Source organism: Colobus angolensis, unplaced genomic scaffold (assembly GCF_000951035.1).
Source record: "Colobus angolensis palliatus isolate OR3802 unplaced genomic scaffold, Cang.pa_1.0 Scaffold117, whole genome shotgun sequence".
NCBI classification, from domain to species: Eukaryota; Metazoa; Chordata; class Mammalia; order Primates; family Cercopithecidae; genus Colobus; species Colobus angolensis.
Window position 1 is genome coordinate 341987 of NW_012112808.1, and position 18392 is coordinate 360378.

General features: G+C 40.4%; 1 protein-coding gene across 2 annotated transcripts in view; it reads right to left on the reverse strand.

The window, feature by feature from the left end:
• SEL1L2 (sel-1 suppressor of lin-12-like 2 (C. elegans)) overlaps positions 1-18392 on the reverse strand; it is a 145275-nt gene that overhangs the window by 78451 nt on the left and 48432 nt on the right. For both annotated transcript variants that reach the window (XM_011962567.1, XM_011962574.1), the window contains exon 3: positions 1821-1986. In XM_011962567.1, the coding sequence (XP_011817957.1) occupies positions 1821-1986 (166 nt within the window). The remainder of the gene's footprint in view (positions 1-1820; positions 1987-18392) is intronic.

The following is an 18392-nucleotide window of genomic DNA, read 5'->3' on the forward strand; positions in this document are numbered from 1 at the left end:
TTGAGACAGGGTCTCCATCTGTCGCCCAGGCTGGAGTGCAGTGGTGCAATATCAGCTCACTGCAGCCTCCGCCTCCTGGCCTCAAGTGATCTTCCTGCCTCAGCCTCCCAAGTATCTGGGATTACAGGCATATGCCATCACGCCCAGCTAATTTTTGTATTTTTGGTAGATACAAGGTTTCACCATATTGGCCAGGCTGGTCTCAAACTCCTGAGCATAGGCAATCCTCCCACCTCAGCTTCCTGAAGTGCTGGGATGACAGGCATAGGCAATGGCCGCCGGCCTTTTGATTGCTGTTCTAGATCCCACTCCATCCTGTTCTGTGCCTTGGGACTCTAACCCATAAGGACCACATCGCATCAATGGACTCCCTTTCCTTTCTGCTTCTGAAGAGATTTGGTACAAAAGCATCACTAGCAGGAGATATGAAGGGTAAGCAGGAAGTGAGGTGGGGCTGTTTCTTCCCTGCCTCCTCAATCTGGGTCTCTGCAGGCTGGCTTTGTCCTTGACTTGAGGCCATAGTTCTGTCACAGAGCCTTCTCCACATACCTCTGGTAGCCACTACTGCCCTGTGGCACTTCAGGGCCATGGGGTGGTAATGCCAGTCCTGCTACTCGCCCCAGGGGGAACTTTGTGGTTTCCCTATATCCTGTCTAGGCCTTTAGAAGTAAATAGTCTCTTTATTAAACTCTTCTCAAATGACTCAATTTAAATGTGCCATTTGTTTCCTGCCAAATCCCTAACTTCAGTTAGCGAAGCATGTCAACATTTCGAAGTCATATGTAGAGCCAATTCTTCAAATGGGCAGTGAACCAGTCTTTTGGAGCTAAATGTGAGGAAAAAATACGCTTAAATATTAAAATTTAAAAACGTGAAAATCCTTGTCAAAGCCGGACTCTCAGAAACAACAGAGACTAACATCAGTGAGTTCATCCAGCCCCAAAACTATTCTCTTTCTCCTCCATAACCCATGGTTCATAACCTATGGTTCTCAATTTCTGTCTATTGCTCTTATTAGCAGTGATCACTTTTCTGTATTTATTTGTGTCAGAAGAACACATTTTCTGATGATCAACCTTCCTTATTGTTGTCAGTTCAAATTCTGAATCTAAAATATTGGGTAACAGCCTAGGCAACATAGCAAGCCCTCATCTCTACTAAAAATTTAAAAAATTAGTTGGGTGTGGTGGCACACGCCTGTAGTCCCAGCTACTCAGGAGGTTGAGACAGGAGTATCTCTCTCTCTCTTTTTTTTTTTTATTTTTTGACATAGTCTCTGTCTCTGTCGCCCAGGCGGGAGTGCAGTGGCGAGATCTCGGCTCACTGCAAGCTCCGCCACCCGGGTTCATGTCATCCTCCTGCTTCAGCCTCCCAAGTAGCTGGGACTACAGGTGCCTGCCACCACGCCCGGCTAATTTTTGTATTTTTAGTAGAGACGGGGTTTCACTGTGGTAGCCAGGATGGTCTCGATCTCCTGACCTCGTGATTCGCCCGCCCCAGCCTCCGGAAGTGCTGGGATTACAGGTGTGAGCCACCTCACGCGGCCCAGCAGGAGTATCTCTTGAGCCCAAGATGCGGAGGTTGCAGCGAGCCAAGATCATACAGCTGCACTCCAGCCTGGATAACAGAGTGAGACCCTGTCTCAAAAAAATAAAATAAATTAAAATAAAACAAAGGTAGAAGCCTGCAGAATTTAATGCTTTTGTGTGTATAAATATTTATGACTATATCCTAAGACTTCTCAGAAAGCAGCTCTAAAATTTGATTTTATATTGCATGTAGTCATTTTAAATTTACATGTGAAAAGATATTCTACTTACAATGATTCTTATTTCTCAAGATATCTTTATTTTGAATTCCTTTTATTCTTATTTTACGTTGATTCTTCTTTTTTTCTAAGAGATTTTCTCTTTTATTGATTACATTACTTGATGTTCTTTGTTCCAATATGTGTGATAAATATTGTTTGATTTCGTTCGCTGATACCTACAAAGAAAAAGACTGTTGCTCATTTTGTTCATGTGTAAGTTTTTTCAAATGAAACAAAGGAAAGTGAAAAATTCATATATTCATGGCAAAAATACATGCTTAATGCAATTACTCTAATTCTTGCTTTTTTCAAATCAACATGACAGATGGCTTACTTCACTTCAGAAATCCATATGTTTTATGAATAAAAACCTTTTAAACCTATTATATTGTCATCCAAACTGCAGAGCCAAGCATTAAAAGCTAAATGTTATAAATAAAATAGTAGGAGAATTTAACCAATTTACCTTCCACTGGTAAGTTGTCATAGTAATGTCAATTGTGTTAGCTAAAAAAAATGAAGATGTTAACATTGCCTTACACATTACAACAAATTTATAATGGGTGGAAAGTATAGAAAATCTTCTGATTGACTTTAAAATAACAATATTTCCCAAAATATTAAAACAATATTTCCCAAAGGTCCTTTTCAGAAGTTATATAATTACAATTAATCTTTTTTAAGTAGGGTAATAGGCTTAGGGGATTATTTCTGAGTAGTAGAAAATAATGCAGGAATTAAGGGAGAAAATTAAAGCTTTATGAAAGTAAATATTCATGATTTACCTACACAATTTTCAGGATAAATTATATTGAAAGATTAAAATTTTTCCTTTGTCAATTATTACTATCATTATTATTACTTTTGAGACGGAGTCTCACTCTGTCACCCACGCTGGAGTGCAGTGGCACGATCTCAGCTCACTGCAGCCTCCGCGTCCCGGGATCAAGTGATTGTCCTGCCTCAGCCTCCTGAGTAACTGAGACTACAGGCGCATGCCACCATGCCTGGCTAATTTTTGTATTTTTAGTAGAAACGGGGTTTCACCATGTTGGCCAGGTTGTTCTCGAACTTCTGACCTCTGGTGATCTGCCCTCCTCAGCCTCCCAAAGTGCTGGGATTACAGGCATGAGCCACCGCACCTGGCCTTCTTTGTGAATTACTACTTCTAAGAATCAAGATTTTTTGTTTGATTTTTTTCCCTTTTCTTCAGTATAGTTTAAACTTTCTTTTCTGGCATGCTTAAATCCTTTGAGGTGGTAGCAAAGACATCAGAGCAAAGACCCAGGGGCCAGAGCAAGCAGAGACATGAAGCCATGTAAAGGACTTTTTAACAACAGCTTTAGGCTAGGCACGGTGGCTCACACCTGTAATCCCAGCATTGTATGAGGCCGAGGTGTCTGGATTGCCTGAGGTCAGGAGTTCGAGACGAGCCTGGCCAACATGAAACCCTGTCGCTACTAAAAAAACAAAAAAATTAGCCAGGCCTGGTGGTGCGTGCCTGTAATCCCAACTACTCGGGAGGCGAGGCAGGAGAATCGCTTGAACCCTGGAGGCGGAGGTTACAGGGAGCTGAGATCGCACCACTGTACTCCAGCCTGGCAACAGAGTGACTCTCAAAAAGTAAAATAAAAATAAAAACTGCTTTAATGAGATATAATTCACATATTATAAATTATATATTAACCCATTTAAAGTGTACAATTCAATGGTTGTTTAGAATATTCACAGACTTGTGCAACCATTATCATGGTCAGTTTTAAAACATTTTTATCACCTTAAGAAAAAAACCACAAATCCTTTAGCTATCTCCTTCCCTTCCCTGTACTCCCATCCTCCCTAACCCAACCCTAAGCAACCACTAATCTATGCTTTATCTTTATAGATTTCTCTATTGTGGGACATTGATATGAATAGAATCATATAGTATGTGATTTTTTGTGTGTGACTGGCTTCTTTCACCTAGATTTGTTTTCAAGGTCGATCCATGTTGTAGCATATATCAGCACTTCAATTCTTTCTATGGCTAAATTAAATAATATGCTCCATGCTGTCATTCAGAGACCCAAGCAGATATTAAATAGATACTGTGCCAGCTTCAACATGTGGATCCCAAGGTCTCCCGGAGCATCAGTATCTAGCAGACAGAAAGAGAAAGAGCCTGGAAGATTATGTGGAGAAAAGGTTTCTGTTTTGTTTTGCTTTGTGTCATTTGGCTTGCTTTGCTTTCTTGGTTTGCTTTGCTTTCTTTAATAGGCCAGACCTGGAAGGGGCACATAGTGCTTTTAGCCACTTTCTTTTTTTAAATTTTAATTAAAATTTATTAGATGTTTAGTAAGTACATAATAGCTCAGTAAACATAAGGTTTTTTTGGTTTGTTTGTTTGTTTAAATTTCTGCAGGTTTTGGGGGAACAGGTGGTATCTGGTTACACGAGTAAGTTCTTCAGTGGTGATTTGTGAGATTTTGGTGCACACATTACCCAAGCAGTATACACGGAACCCCATTTGTAGCCTTTTATTCCTCACCCTCTTCCCACCCTTTCCCCCCAATTCCCCTAAAGTCCATTGTATCATTCTTATGGCTTTGCATCCTCATAGCTTAGCTCCCACTTATGAGTGACAATATCCAATGTTTGGTTTTCCATTTCTGAGTTACTTCGCTTATAATAATATTATCCAGTCCCATCCAAGTTGCTTTGAATGCTGTTAACTCATTCCTTTTTATGACTGAGTAGTATTCCATATATATATATATAGAGAGAGAGTAGTATTCCATGTATAGATAACATATATGTATATATGTTATATGTATCTATACACATGTATATATGTTATATGTATATATACCTATATGTATATTTGTTATGTGTATAGATACATATATGTATATATGTTAGATGTATAGATACATATATGTATACATGTATATGTGTAATATATACACATATGTGATATATATGTATATATGTAATGTATATACATATATGTATATATATATCACAGTTTATCTGCTCGTTGATTGATGGGCATTTGGGCTGGTTCTGTATTTTTGCAATTGTGAATTGTGCTGCTATAAACCTGTGTGCAAGCATCTTTTTTGTATAATGATATCTTTTCCTCTGGGTAGATACCCAGTAGTGGGATTGCTGGATTAAATGGTAGTTCTACTTTTAGTTCTTTAAGGAATCTTCACACTGTTTTCCCCAGTGGTTGTTCTAGTTTACATTCCCACAGCAATGTAGAAGTGTTCCCTTTTCACCACATCCATGCCAACATCTATTATTTTTTGATTTTTTTGATTATGGCCATTCTTGCAGGAGTAAGCTGGTATCACATTGTGGTTTTGATTTGCATTTCCTGCTTTCAGCCACTTTCTGTTAGCCCCACCTAACTGCAAGAGGGCTGAGAAACATAATCTATTTAGGTATCTGGAAGAAGAGAACATGGACTTTGATGAGCATCCTGCACTCTCTGGTATAGTGGAATCGTATGTTATTGCCATTTAATTTTAACTTTTCCGTTCAACAATAACTAGTATCTAAGCTGAGGAGGCAGTACAAGTTTGGCAAAAGTGGAATTGTATGTTATTGCCATTTAATTTTAATTTTCCGTTCAACAATAACTAGTGTCTAAGCTGAGGGACAGTACAAGTTTGGCAAAAGTGGAATTGTATGTTATTGCCATTTAATTTTAATTTTCCGTTCAACAATAACTAGTGTCTAAGCTGAGGGGCAGTACAAGTTTGGCAAAAGTGGAATTGTATGTTATTGCCATTTAATTTTAACTTTTCCGTTCAACAATAACTAGTGTCTAAGCTGAGGGACAGTACAAGTTTGGCAAAAGTGGAATCGTATGTTATTGCCATTTAATTTTAACTTTTCCGTTCAACAATAACTAGTGTCTAAGCTGAGGGACAGTACAAGTTTGGCAAATGCCTGTGACTGTCTGATGTTTCTACTGGCTTCTTTACAGAGGCCCGTGTTTCTTGACTTTGGGTTTCTCCCTCATCCAGAACAACAGCAGAACATTGTCAGAGAGACCAAGTATTATGGAGCCTTGGAAGACAGAGAGGCTTTCTCTGACTCTCCAAGGCATCTAGAGATTAAATAATTTAATAACAAGCATTTTTGGAGCATCACTCTCAGTCCCTGCTCTCAGAACTAGGGATACAGTCACAAACAAACAACTAAACAAAGTCTCTGCCCTCTTGCAGCTGATTTCCTGCCAGGGAAGATAATAGTCAACTGATAAAAGGAGGTGTTTTTAAAAAGGGAAAGGGGAAAGAAGTGATAAAAGTTAGTGTTATTTGATACAGGGTGGTCAGGGAGAAGTTCTATGATTACATTTGAGTAGACCCCTGTGGGAAGGGAGGGAGTTAGCCAGGCAAATAAACCTCAGGAAGGGAGTTCTGACAGAGGGAATGGCAAATGCAAAGGCGCTGAAGCAGGAACACACAGGTGTGCAAGGAAGACAGGGTAACTGGAGCAGAGAGAGTGGGGTGGGGAGAGGGGGGAATAATGAGGCAGAGAGGCAGTGCTGAGGCCAGGCTCAGGATTGGGAGTCGTGTTCTGTGCGAACGGGAGCCCCGTGGAGGGTTCTGAGCAGAGGAGTGATATTGACCGACTTAAATTTCAGAAGTATCATTCTGGCTCATTTGTGGAGAATATGATATTGTAGAGATGGAGTGGGGAAAAGAGACCAATTGAAATAAGCTACTTGAGAATTGATGGTGACAGTGAAGAAAGAAGATGGTAGAGGGGGAAATGGTGATAGTGGTTGTGGCTGGTTTCTGGAGATATTCCAGAAACATTGCTGACAAGATTTTCTGTTGAAGAGCTTATCATGTGAATTTTAGTTTTTAAACAGGAAATGCAATAAAAGCATGTTTGTAAAACTCTCCTGGGCTCATCTATAGACTAGCTATAGCTCTTCATCAGAAAAAGAAGCTGTGTTTAGATAGTCTCTTACATCTTCACTTGCCCTTCTGCCTCTTCACTTCCCTGTATCTTGAAGATCTGAAATAACCTTTGCTAAAATTATGACAGGGAAAAAATTATGACAGTGAAAGAGATCTGACCTAACCAACTCCATCTTACCTTTAACCTCCAAACTGCCTTTGGTCATTCCTGGGTGTGAGCCAAGCTAACTTTGGGAGAAATTATAATAGCCCTTCCCAAAAACTAAACCACCTTTGTAAAACTAATGAAAGGCCACCAGGTTAGGAGGATGAAAGGGGCCCAAATTCTGCTAAGATGTAGGCATAGTTCAATGATTACCAGCCACTATTCTAGAGGTCACAAGATTTACAACTTCCCCAATGAGTCCTGTAAATAACGTCACTATTGTAGAACATAAGATTGGCCTTTTGAGATGTCTTTTGAGGCCCACCTGTACCAGTGACTCCTCTGTGGTCCCCATCCAGAACTGGATTCAATGCATAAAGACTGTTTTCCACACCCAGATGATTATATCCCCAACAAATCAGCAGCACCCATTCCCTACCCTCCTGTGCATCAAACTATCCTTGAAAATCCCTAGCCTTGGAATTTTCAGGGAGGTTGATTTGAGTGATAATAAAACTCTGGTTTCCCATTTAGCCAGCTCTATGTGTATTAAGCCCTTTTTCTATTGCAGTTCCCCTGTCTTGATACATCTATCTGGGCAGAAGGCAAGATGAACCCATTGGGTGGTTACAGATTCACACTGGATAAGTTTTTCTCAAGCATCCCTTTGAACATATCACTGTCCAACTCAAGTCTTCAGTTCTCAGGCACAACAGGATAAAATCAAACCACTTTGCACAAAATCTAAGATTCCTCACAGTCTGACCTAAAAATGTCACAGTGAGCTTGTTTTGTTACTACTACCACACCTACACAAACATTGGTGACAGCCAAACTCTTCTACTCGCTGTTCCACAGATAGATGCTTTCCTACTTCCTTGTTTTTTTACTTAAAGAGTTTTCATTGTCTCTTCTTTCCTGTTATCTCCAATATTACTCCTGGTTCAAGGCCCAACTAAGAATCTTTTTCCCCAAGACTCATCAGTATCACTGTGACCCACCGTGATGGCCCTCCCTCTGAATTTGTAGTTTCCTTTCTTCTTGGTTAGTAGTAGTAAGACAACCAAATGGCTAGGCAGGTAAAAAAGGGGTCCTCGGAGAATCTCCAACCCGCCCAGGTGTTTACATCAGATGCTTTCGTGCAGATGAGCGACTGGAGCTCCAGGTGCACACTGGGGGAAGTGGGTGGAGCCAGGAGGAATTCGTGCCTTACAAAGTGTAGGAGCCTGCTCTCTTCAGCTCGTGTGGTGACCCAGGAATCAATCTGGGAGGTGGTGGGGGCTGGTTACCAGAAACTCCATCTCGCTTTGCTGAGTTTATTTTTTCCTTTTTGCCCAATAAAACCCTGCTCTACTCACCCTTCTATGTGTCCATGTGCCTGAGTTTTCCTGGTCCAGTGACAAGAACCTGGGTTTTAGCTGAACTAAGGAGCAAAATTCTGCAATACAGTAGCTCACTGCTCTGCGTTCTCTAAAGCTGACCTCCTAGTACATCACATATTTCATGTTTTATCTACTCAATTATTTATAGATACTTTGTAAACATTTTGGTATATTTCTCATGTAAAATAGGCTGCCTTGAGTCAAGGGAAGCTTAATGAATAGGTGAGTTTCTTTATTTTGGGGAACCGTCTTGTTTCCTTAAAGGCAGGAAGGTGTTTCACAAGAGAAACTAAAAAGGACAGAAAGTTTCGAGCAAAGAAAGTTTGAATTTATCTTGTTACACGTTTAATTGTAATTTATTTGTGGCTAATGTCTGCTTTTTGTTCTAGAGACACTTCCAAAGCAGGACCCAGTCCTGTGGTATGCTTGAAGGCAAAAACAAACAAACCCACAAACAAAAACAGTGCTGGGAGGCAGAAAACCTTTTTTCTTTCTTTTTTTTTTTTTTTTTGAGATGGAGTTTTGCTCTGTCGCCCAGGCTGGAGAGTAGTGGTGCAATTTCAGCTCACTGCAACCTCTGCCTCCTGGGTTCAAGCAATTCTCTTGCCTCAGCCTCCTGAGTAGCTGGGATTACAGGTGCACACCACCAAGCCCAGCTAATTTTTGTATTTTTAGTAGAGACGGGGTTTCACCATGTTGGTCAGGCTCGTCTCAAACCCCTGACTTTGTGCTCTGCCCACCTCGGCCTCCCAGAGTGCTGGAATTACAGGTGTGAGCCACTGTGCCCGGCCCAGAAAACCTTTTTATAGTTTCTAGTTTAAAAGAGTCTGTCAGTCTGCTAAGGCTAGACTTTGACTTAAGAGTTTTTACATTGTTTGGATGAAAATTAGTTTTATTCTCAAAACAACACACAATTTAACTTTTTAAACACAAGAAACTTTGAGTACATGTTAACATATAAACAGGTATCTTATTCACAATCATCCATTCCAGTTGCTCACACCCCAAAATAAATGCTATAGATTGTAAGAATTTAATTGACATTGCTCACATCGTATTTTCTGTTTACCACTTATTAGCTGTGTCTGTGAGCATTAATTAACCTCTCTGTGACTCAGTTTACCCCTCTATAAAATAGGGGTAATACATTGCCTATCTCATTGGGTTGTTTTGAGGATTAAATGAGTTAATACATGTGAAGAGCCTTGGACACTGCAAGCAGTCAATAAATATTAACTGTTATTATTATATTAACTATATATGTTTTGTGTTTAAATACATTTTTCCGCTTTTCTGTTTCAGATTCTAAAACACTAGAATCTGGGTCCTCTGGCTGTTTAATTTGCTCTGTTTGTCAGTAAATGCAGGTGTTCTGAGCCTTGAAAATCAGTAAACATCATTTGTTTTATTGAAATATAGTGGGTTTTCTCTTCTTTTTTTTTTCTTGAGATGGAGTCTCGCCCTGTTGCCCAGGCTGGAGTGTAGTGGGGGTGCAACCTTAGCTCACTGCAACCTCCACCTCCTGGGTTCAAGCGATTTTCCGGTCTCAGCCTCCTGAGTAGCTGGGATTACAAGCCCGTGCCACTGTGCTTGGCTAATTTTTTGTATCTTTAGTAGAGATGGGGCTTCACCATGTTGGCCAGGATGGTCTTGAACCCCTGACCTCGTGATCTACCTGCCTTGGCCTCCCAAAGCACTGGGATTACAGGCAAGAGCCACCACACCTGGCCAAAATATAGTGTTTTTTAATCTCTTAAGCAGAATATCTTAAAAATGTTTTATTAGTAGAAAATACTTATATGTCATATATTTTCTGAACTAATATCTTTCAAAGACACTGAACAGCAGTTTTAGCGTATCCTAGGACCCTGTGGCTGCCTAAGCTGTATTTGATGCTAAATATTTCAGCCCCCAAATCCTATACTTACTCTTTAATAGAATTTTAATAGCAGCAACGTGACTGATGCTAATGGGACTATTTTAATAGACTCCTCATATAGTTTTTTTGAGAGGCAACAGGTCTAAAATAGTCATGTAATGAAACACCCTTATTCTTTTTTTTTTTTTTTTTTTTGAGACGGAGTTTTGTTCTTGTTGCCCAGGCTGGAGTACAATGGCGTGGTCTCAGCTCACTGCAACCTCTACCTCCCAAGTTCAAGCAATTCTCATGCCTCAGCCTCCCAAGTAGCTGGGATTACAAGCATGTGCCACCATGCCTGGCTAATTTTTTTATTTTTAGTAGAGATGGGGTTTCGCCATGTTGGCCAGGCTGGTCCCAAACTCCTGGCTTCAGGTGATCCACCTGCCTCAGCCTCCCAAAGTGCTGGGATTACAGGCATAAGCCACCACGCCCAGCCAACACCCCTATTCTTTAAAAGTTATACAAAAAGCACCGATTCACTCATTCAATACATTTATGCTAGGCATTCACTAGGAATTGAAGATACAGTGACACATAAGACAGAAGCATTTTCTGATCGTATGCAGCTTCCATTTGTCTGTAAGAAATGCAACAACCAGTAAACAAATAAACGAACAAGTTAGTATTAGATATCCATACATGCTATGAAAAGAATAAAGCAAGAAAATGTAAAAAAGTGAAATATGGGGTGAAGAGGGGTTGGTGCATAATTTTGATTGGGTGCCCAAGAAAAGCCTTACAGAAAAGGTGACTTTGGAGCCAAGAATTTAATGACAAAAAAGCAGTTCTGCAAAGATATGAAGGCAGAGCATTCCGAGCAGAAAGGACAGCAAGTACCAATGCCCTAAAGTGGGAACAAACTTGTATGTTCCAGGAATGGAAATAAGTCCCAAGTGCCTGAAGGAGTGAGCCAAGGAGATAATTATCAAAGAGAAAGACACAGAGAGAAGTAGGGAGTGATATCATACAGGGACATGATAAGGAGGTGGCATTTTATCTGAAGGACAAGAGGAAGACATTGCGGTCCTAGCTGACAAGCTCTGATTGATGTTTTAGAAGAAAAAACTATCCTGGCTGACATGTGAGGAACAGATTATACAGCATCATGAGTGGGAGCAGGGGCCGGGCGTGGTGGCTCATGCCTGTAATCCCAGCACTTTGGGAGGCCGAAGTGGGCGAATCACCTGAGGTTAGGAGTTCAAGACCTCCTGACCTCATAGCCTGGCCAACATAGCAAAACCCCATCTCTACTAAAAAATACAAAAATGAGCCATGCGTGGTGGCAGGCACCCATAATCCCAGCTACTCGGGAGGCTGAGGCAGGAGAATCGCTTGAACCCGGGAGGCAGAGGTTGCAGTGAGCCAAGATCTCACCACTGCATTCCAGCCTGGGTGACAGAGCGAGACTCCATCTCAAAAAGAAAAAGAGTGGGAGCAGGAAGAACAGTTTGGAGACAGTTGCAGTCAACTAGGTGAAGGATAGTGTGACTCAGCTGAGTGCAGAAGCAATGGAGATAAATTATATGGGCAGATTTAGGGTGTGTTTTAGAAGTTTAACAGTATTGACTCCGTGTTAGAGAAAAGCTAGCTTGCTTGCTTGAATATAATTATCGTTTTGCTTGAGTCTGGAGATTATTCACTAAAACAGCCTTGGGAAAACAGGACCTTCAACAGAAATAAAAGACACACACCAACAACTCTGGGAATGAGCTGACCGGCCTCATAAGAACAGGTTGACGGCCCCTGCAGAAGGTCACAGGCATTAACGCAGAAAGCAATGATTAACTGCCTGCCTGAGATTGTGCACATTTCACAAGAATGTTTTGCTATCACTTCCCCTCATTACTCTTAAAAACCCCTGATCTAGGGGGCAATTTGTAAAGGTGGTCTTTGAATGCTAATTCACTGCCTTCCCCCGGTTTCTGGCTTCTTGAATAAAGCTAACTTTCCTTTCATCAAAGCTCTTTTCCTGAGTTTTTCTCTTTCAAGTGATGAGTGGCCCAGTTACAGAAGTGGTGCAAGTAGAAATGGAGATGGACTGAACACAGGGGTAAGAGAAAAGACAAGGTCAAAGATAACTTCTTGTTTTGGAGCGATACCAGCCGAATGATTTGGAGATTCCAGTTATAGGGATGGAGAAAACTGGGGACAGAGGAGATTTTTGGAGGGAATCAAAGTCTCTCCCCAACCCCTTTCATGCAAACCTGTATATGTGGTAATATCTTCAAATCGGGTGCCTATATATGAAACATTAAATGTATTTGGCTAAGAGTAAAGAGCGAGTCATGTTTGATACAGAATGGGAAGTGAGCATCATCCCTCACAAATGATAGAAAGGTGGGAAGTAAAAGAACTGGAAAGTGAGAATTCTTTACTTGCCAGTGACTTACTTTCCCTAGGGCTCAACAATCAAAGGTATTTCTTGTTTTCCTTAACGATCTATGTCCCTTTTTATTTCCTGGCTCGTATCCCCCAAAATAGTCACTGTTCCTTGGCACTGTGTAACACATTACATTCTGCTGATAAAGCTCTTGGGAAAAGGAGGAAAAGTAAGAGCTTATAGAAGGCATCAGTGAGGACAATAACAATAGTAAACCAAGACTAGCTGGTCACCTTCTCACCAGCGGTCTTTGTCTAGGTAGATGAACGAGGTGCTATCAAGATATAATGTGGCAGAAAACACAAGATGCTGCCATTGGTTTGACAAAAGGGAGAAATGAATTTCTACTTTTCCTGCTATATATAGATGCAGATTCCATATACTATGTTTAAACCACTATATTTCCAAAGAGTATGAACACTAGTGCCCCAGATATCATAAGAAAAAAGCCAGGTTATGAAGAAAGCCAAGAGGAAGTGAAAAACAAAGAAAATTAGCTTTTCTATAAGAAAACTAGGTTTTCCTAGGTCATTGGTTCTTAAACTATGGTCCCTGAAATCTGTGAGATGTGCAAATTATCTGCTCCACCTGAGGTCTACAGAACCAGAAACTCTGGGAGTGAAGTCCAGCAATCTGTGATTTAACAAGTCCTCCAGGTGATTTTGTTGCATGCTAAAGTTTAAGAACCCCTGCCCTAGGTAATAGTGGAAGAAGGTTATTAGCACATGAGAGTGAAATTGAAGTCCAACATTAAATAATACAAAAATTTAACATCAGTCATAATACAGTGAAGGTATGTGTACATATAGCAAAGACTCACATAGAAGCAGATGTTTTAATTATGGTTTCCCATCAGAAATTGAAAATATGTCAGATTATTAGCTTTCTAGGTCTTAAATAAATGCATGTACGTTTGAAAAAAATTGGGGCTGGCAATTTTAAACTTTAAAATTAACTGTTTTTGTAGTTTTTCCTCCCTTAAAATAAGATTTTATTTATGAGGACCAGGCACGGTGGCTCACACCTGTAATCCTAGCACTTTGGGAGGCCGAGGAAGGTGGATCACGAGATCAGGAGATCAAGACCATCCTGGCTAACATGGTGAAACCCCGTCTCTACTAAAAATACAAAAAAATTATCTGGGCGTGGTGGTAGGCTCCTGTAGTCCCAAATGCTGGGGAGGCTGAGGCAGGAGAATGGCATGAACCTGGGAGGTGGAGCTTGCAGTGAGCCAAGATCGCGCCACTGCACTCCAACCTGGGCGACAGAGCAAGACTCCATTCCAAAAAAAAAAAAAAATATTTTATTTATGAGATGTTTACATTGAAGCAAAGCTGTTTTTGTTAATGGACTTGATGTCTTTTATTTTTTCCTAGGCTTTTCAATTAAGAATATAAAACAATCTCAGCATACATTTTCCTAACACATCTAAGATATTTTAAAACAAAGCAAATATGTTAGATGCAATAACCACTCCTAAGTGAAAAGAATAATTATCCCTTGTAGAGAAGAAGTAACTCATTCAGTTACTTCAGCAAATTATCAGTAAAAATATTTCTTCCTCTTGGCAAAGCCATTGCTTATTATTTTATTGTGTATTTGCACATCCACCTTCTAATGTCACCAAACAAGAATAGTAGACAGCTTCCTAAGGGTAAATTGTGAAATACAGGGAAATGGTAAAGTAGCAAATAAAAAGGAAAAAAGTGGCATGAGTGATATTAATAATACAGTGCTAAAATAAGATTTATATTAACTGCTAATGCTTTCTGAAATTCAGAGAACATTAACAACTGATACATACTGGAGTCTGTATTTATATTCTGTATTTACATGCCAGGAGCAGAAAATTGTAGTTAAACATATAGCCATGTCAACTCTTCATGGTACAGGGAATACATGGATTATCAAAAGAACTCAGGCTTTTTTTTTTTTTTTTCATTACTTTCAGCACTTCTTTTCTCTTAATTTTATTAGAGCTACTGATAGTTTCTGTTCATTCCTAGATACACGGATTGCTAAATGACATTCATTCATTCACAAATATTTAGCAAGCACTTATTAAACTGTAGTGACTAATCAAGAGATATTTGTATCTCTGAGAACAATACAAAAAAGCAAAGAGTTCAGTTTCCTTTGAGGGAGTCAAATGGAGAGTGAAGTAATAGCAAGTTTGTAGACAACATGATTACATGTAACAAGAAAGCAGATGAAGACCCAGTAGTCTGGGAGAGGAGTTAGAAAATGAGGAATGTGCTATTTTAAATTGATGATAAAAAAAAATTCACCAATTTTTATGGGCTTAGAATGGGGGTGTGCATGCTGATTGGTCCATGGCTTGGAAAAAGCACCATTCAATTGGTTAAAAGGCATCATCCAGAAGGAACCAACTGAGAGAGAGAAAGAGTAAGATGGGGGTAGAACTTCTCATTCTGGGTGTGGACTCCATCCAGAATTGGCAGCTTGGTTTTCAGGCTTTAACCTCTCTTTGGCTTGAAGGTCGGGTTTCACCAGGGACCTGTCACTGTCTGCCTAGGAATTTGTCTGTCTTCTGTTACTATCAGTACAAAGGCCCTGAGACTTGGGTACTCCAGAGATAGCATGGAGGCCAACGTGACTGGAATAGGGTGAGTAATGGGAGTATGGTCAGAGCTCAGAGAAAGAGCAAATGCTAGTCATGTAAGGCCCCGTGGGATGTGATGAAGAGTTTAGATTTTGTCTTAAGTGTAATGGAATACATACCGTGAGGTGAACAGGCTGCAATAGAGCAAGAATGCAGGAGATCAGGGAGTTGGCTACCACAGAGTCCAGATGGGTGAGCTGGTGGAGTAGTTAAAAGGGATTGGATTCTGGATATTTTAAAGACTAAGATAACTGGGATATTGTATATGAGAGAAAGAAGCCAAGGGTGAGCTTAAGATTTTTATTCTAAGCATCTGGTGGATGAAGGAGCCATTTACTGGCAAAGGAGACATCAGTAAAGGAACAGGCTTGGAGTTGAGAAAAATTAAGAGTTCAGTAGTCAACATGTCAAGTCCCAGATCCATTTTACACATCCCAGTAGATATGTGCCTGAAGTAGTTTGTGTCTGGGGTTGAGGCAGTGCAGGTTATAGCTGCTGGTAGGTTGATAGAGTTGTTGATGGGTGGTTATAGAATTGCTCTTCAAACTGTTTCCTTTTTTTTCAGTGTGAAAAATACGAAGCATTTTGCTAAATGCATTATGAGGGTGGCTTTCTGAAACTGGAGAACAAACAAAACCCAGGAAGGTCATCAGCTGAGATGTATTGGAATTTTGGGAAGGGAGAAGTCATGAAATACTAATTTTAGAGATGTGGAATAATAAATTTGACTAGGGAGATGTTCAGGTTTGCTGGGAAACACTGAAGGCCTCCTTGGTCTGTGGTCATGAAATTAAAATGAGACTGGTTGCCTGATTCTCTTTATTCCCAGCCATGTTCAGCCACCCAGAAGTAGGAATTGAGTAGATGGAGAACTACATTTCATCAGGGTTAAGGTTTTGCCAATAAATGAAATGGAGTGCAAGGGGAGTAACTAAATGGAAGATCTATATGAGGAAGTGATTTCACAGCGCCCCACAATGTTATCTGCAATTCCCAAATCCAAAAAATTGAACACTGAAAGCTTTTTCATTAGTTTGGTGCTCTAAATCAGTTGGTGTGAAAACTTGACCTGACCTTATGTTAGGTTAATTCTGTTCTTTATTCCATTTAGTGTGATATTCTTATGTTTTTCTGCATAAATATTAACGAAAACAATGTATTTCCTCAATCCCTACTTGGGGTATTCTATAATATGTTAGGGGGGTGTGTGTGTATGTTTCTCCTTCCCTTTCTCTCTTTTACATTTGACATTATTTTACATTATTACACTATTTACATTTTAATATATACTTATAGATATACGTTTACATTTCTAAAAGTTTTTTAATACTTTGAATTCTGCCTCACACTCTTCCAAAAAATTGCGGAGGAGGGAACACTTTCAAACTTATTCTATGAGGCCAGCATTACCCCAATACCAAAGCTAGACAAGGACACTACCAGGAAAGAAAACTATAGACCAATATCTCTGATAAATACTGATGCAAAAATCTTCAAAATATTAGCAAACTATATATTAAAAATTTATATACCATATAAATTAAATGCATATTAAAAATTATATACCATGACCAAGTGGGATTTTTTTCTGATATGCAAGGATGGTTCAACACATGGAAATTATGTAATACGTCACATTAACAAAATGAAAGAGAAAAAAAGCACATTATTATCTCAATTGATTTAGGAAAAGAATTTGACAAAATTTGACATGCTTTTGTGATAAAAAGCATTCAACAACAAAGAATAGAAGGAAATTATCTTAATATAATAAATAAAGACCCTATATGAAGTGTTACATACTCAATGGTTAATATCATACTCAATGGTTAAAGTTAATATATTCAGTGGTTAAAAACCGAAAGCTTTTCCTTTGAGATCAGGAACAAAGCAAGGATACCCAGTGTTACTGCTTTCATTCAACATAGTACTGAAAGTCCTAGCCAGAGCAATTAGGAAATAAATTTATCTAGGGAAAAGTTAGAAAAAAATAAAAGTTATCCAAATTGGAAAAGAATAAGTAAAATTATCTGTTCACAGAGGATATAATCTTATATGTAGAAATCCCTAGAGATTCTACACAAAAAAACTGCTACATATAAACAAAGTTTAAACAAAAGTTGCAGAATACAAAATCAATACAAAATAGTTGTGTTTCTATATACTACAAATGAAGAAGTCAATAAGGAAATTGAGAAAACGATTCCATTTAAAATAGCTAAAAAAGAATAAAGTACTTATAAAGAAACTTTGCCAAGAAGACAAAAGACTTGTATTAAAAACACGATAAAACTTGCTGAAAGAAATTAAAGAAGACACTGACAAATGGAAATGATGGTGGTGGTGGCCCGCCTGGAGCAGCCACTGCAGAAATGCCAGCTGCAGCAGGGGAGGCACGCTCAGGGCTGTGTGCTCTCCAGAGCCAGTGGAAGCTGGGAATAGGAGGGAGCCACGCCCCATTCCGAGTTGGCCAGGTGGGAGCCCCACCTTCCCAGGCGCAGCTATAGCTGCCCAGCTGCGGCTGCAGACCCAGGCATCCCTGTACTCTCAGGGCGAGAAACCCTCCCATCCCCACAGGCTCGGAAGTGCCTGCTCCGACTGCCTGGCCTCTCCCGGCACCTGGTACCTGCTGTGATTTTGGAGCAAAATTGAGGCGGAGCCTGGGCACTGTTGAAACCCAGCTGGTGTGTGTGCACTTTGGGTGGTGCTGACATGCCAGCCCCCTGCTGCCTCAGCCCTCTCTGGACTTTGGGCACTGACAAGTATGGAAGGGAGGCCGAGGGGGTGCTGAGGATGGCTCAATGCAGGCCTGTAGGTGCCACTCCACATGAACAGCCTGGGGACCATGGATGACATGTAGATGGCAGCAGGAGGCAGACAGGCTCCTGGGTGGAAAGGGCAGGTCCCCAGTGAAACCCCATCTTCAAGCCAGGAAGGACCTGGAGCTTGGGGGCCAGGATCCCTTCCGAGTGGAGTCTGCAGCTGGGAGTGAGAACTTACAGTGCTTTTTTAAGGCCCATCCATGGCTACCCATGAACCAATCAGCATGCACTTCCTCTCTTGTGAGCCCATAAAAACCCCAGGACTCAGCCAGACTCAGGCAGACATCAAGATGAGCTGCCTGCAGATAGGAGCTACCCACTCTGGATCTCCTCTCCACTGAGGGCTACAGAGATGATGGGATGACCTGCCTGCAGATAGGAGCTACCCAC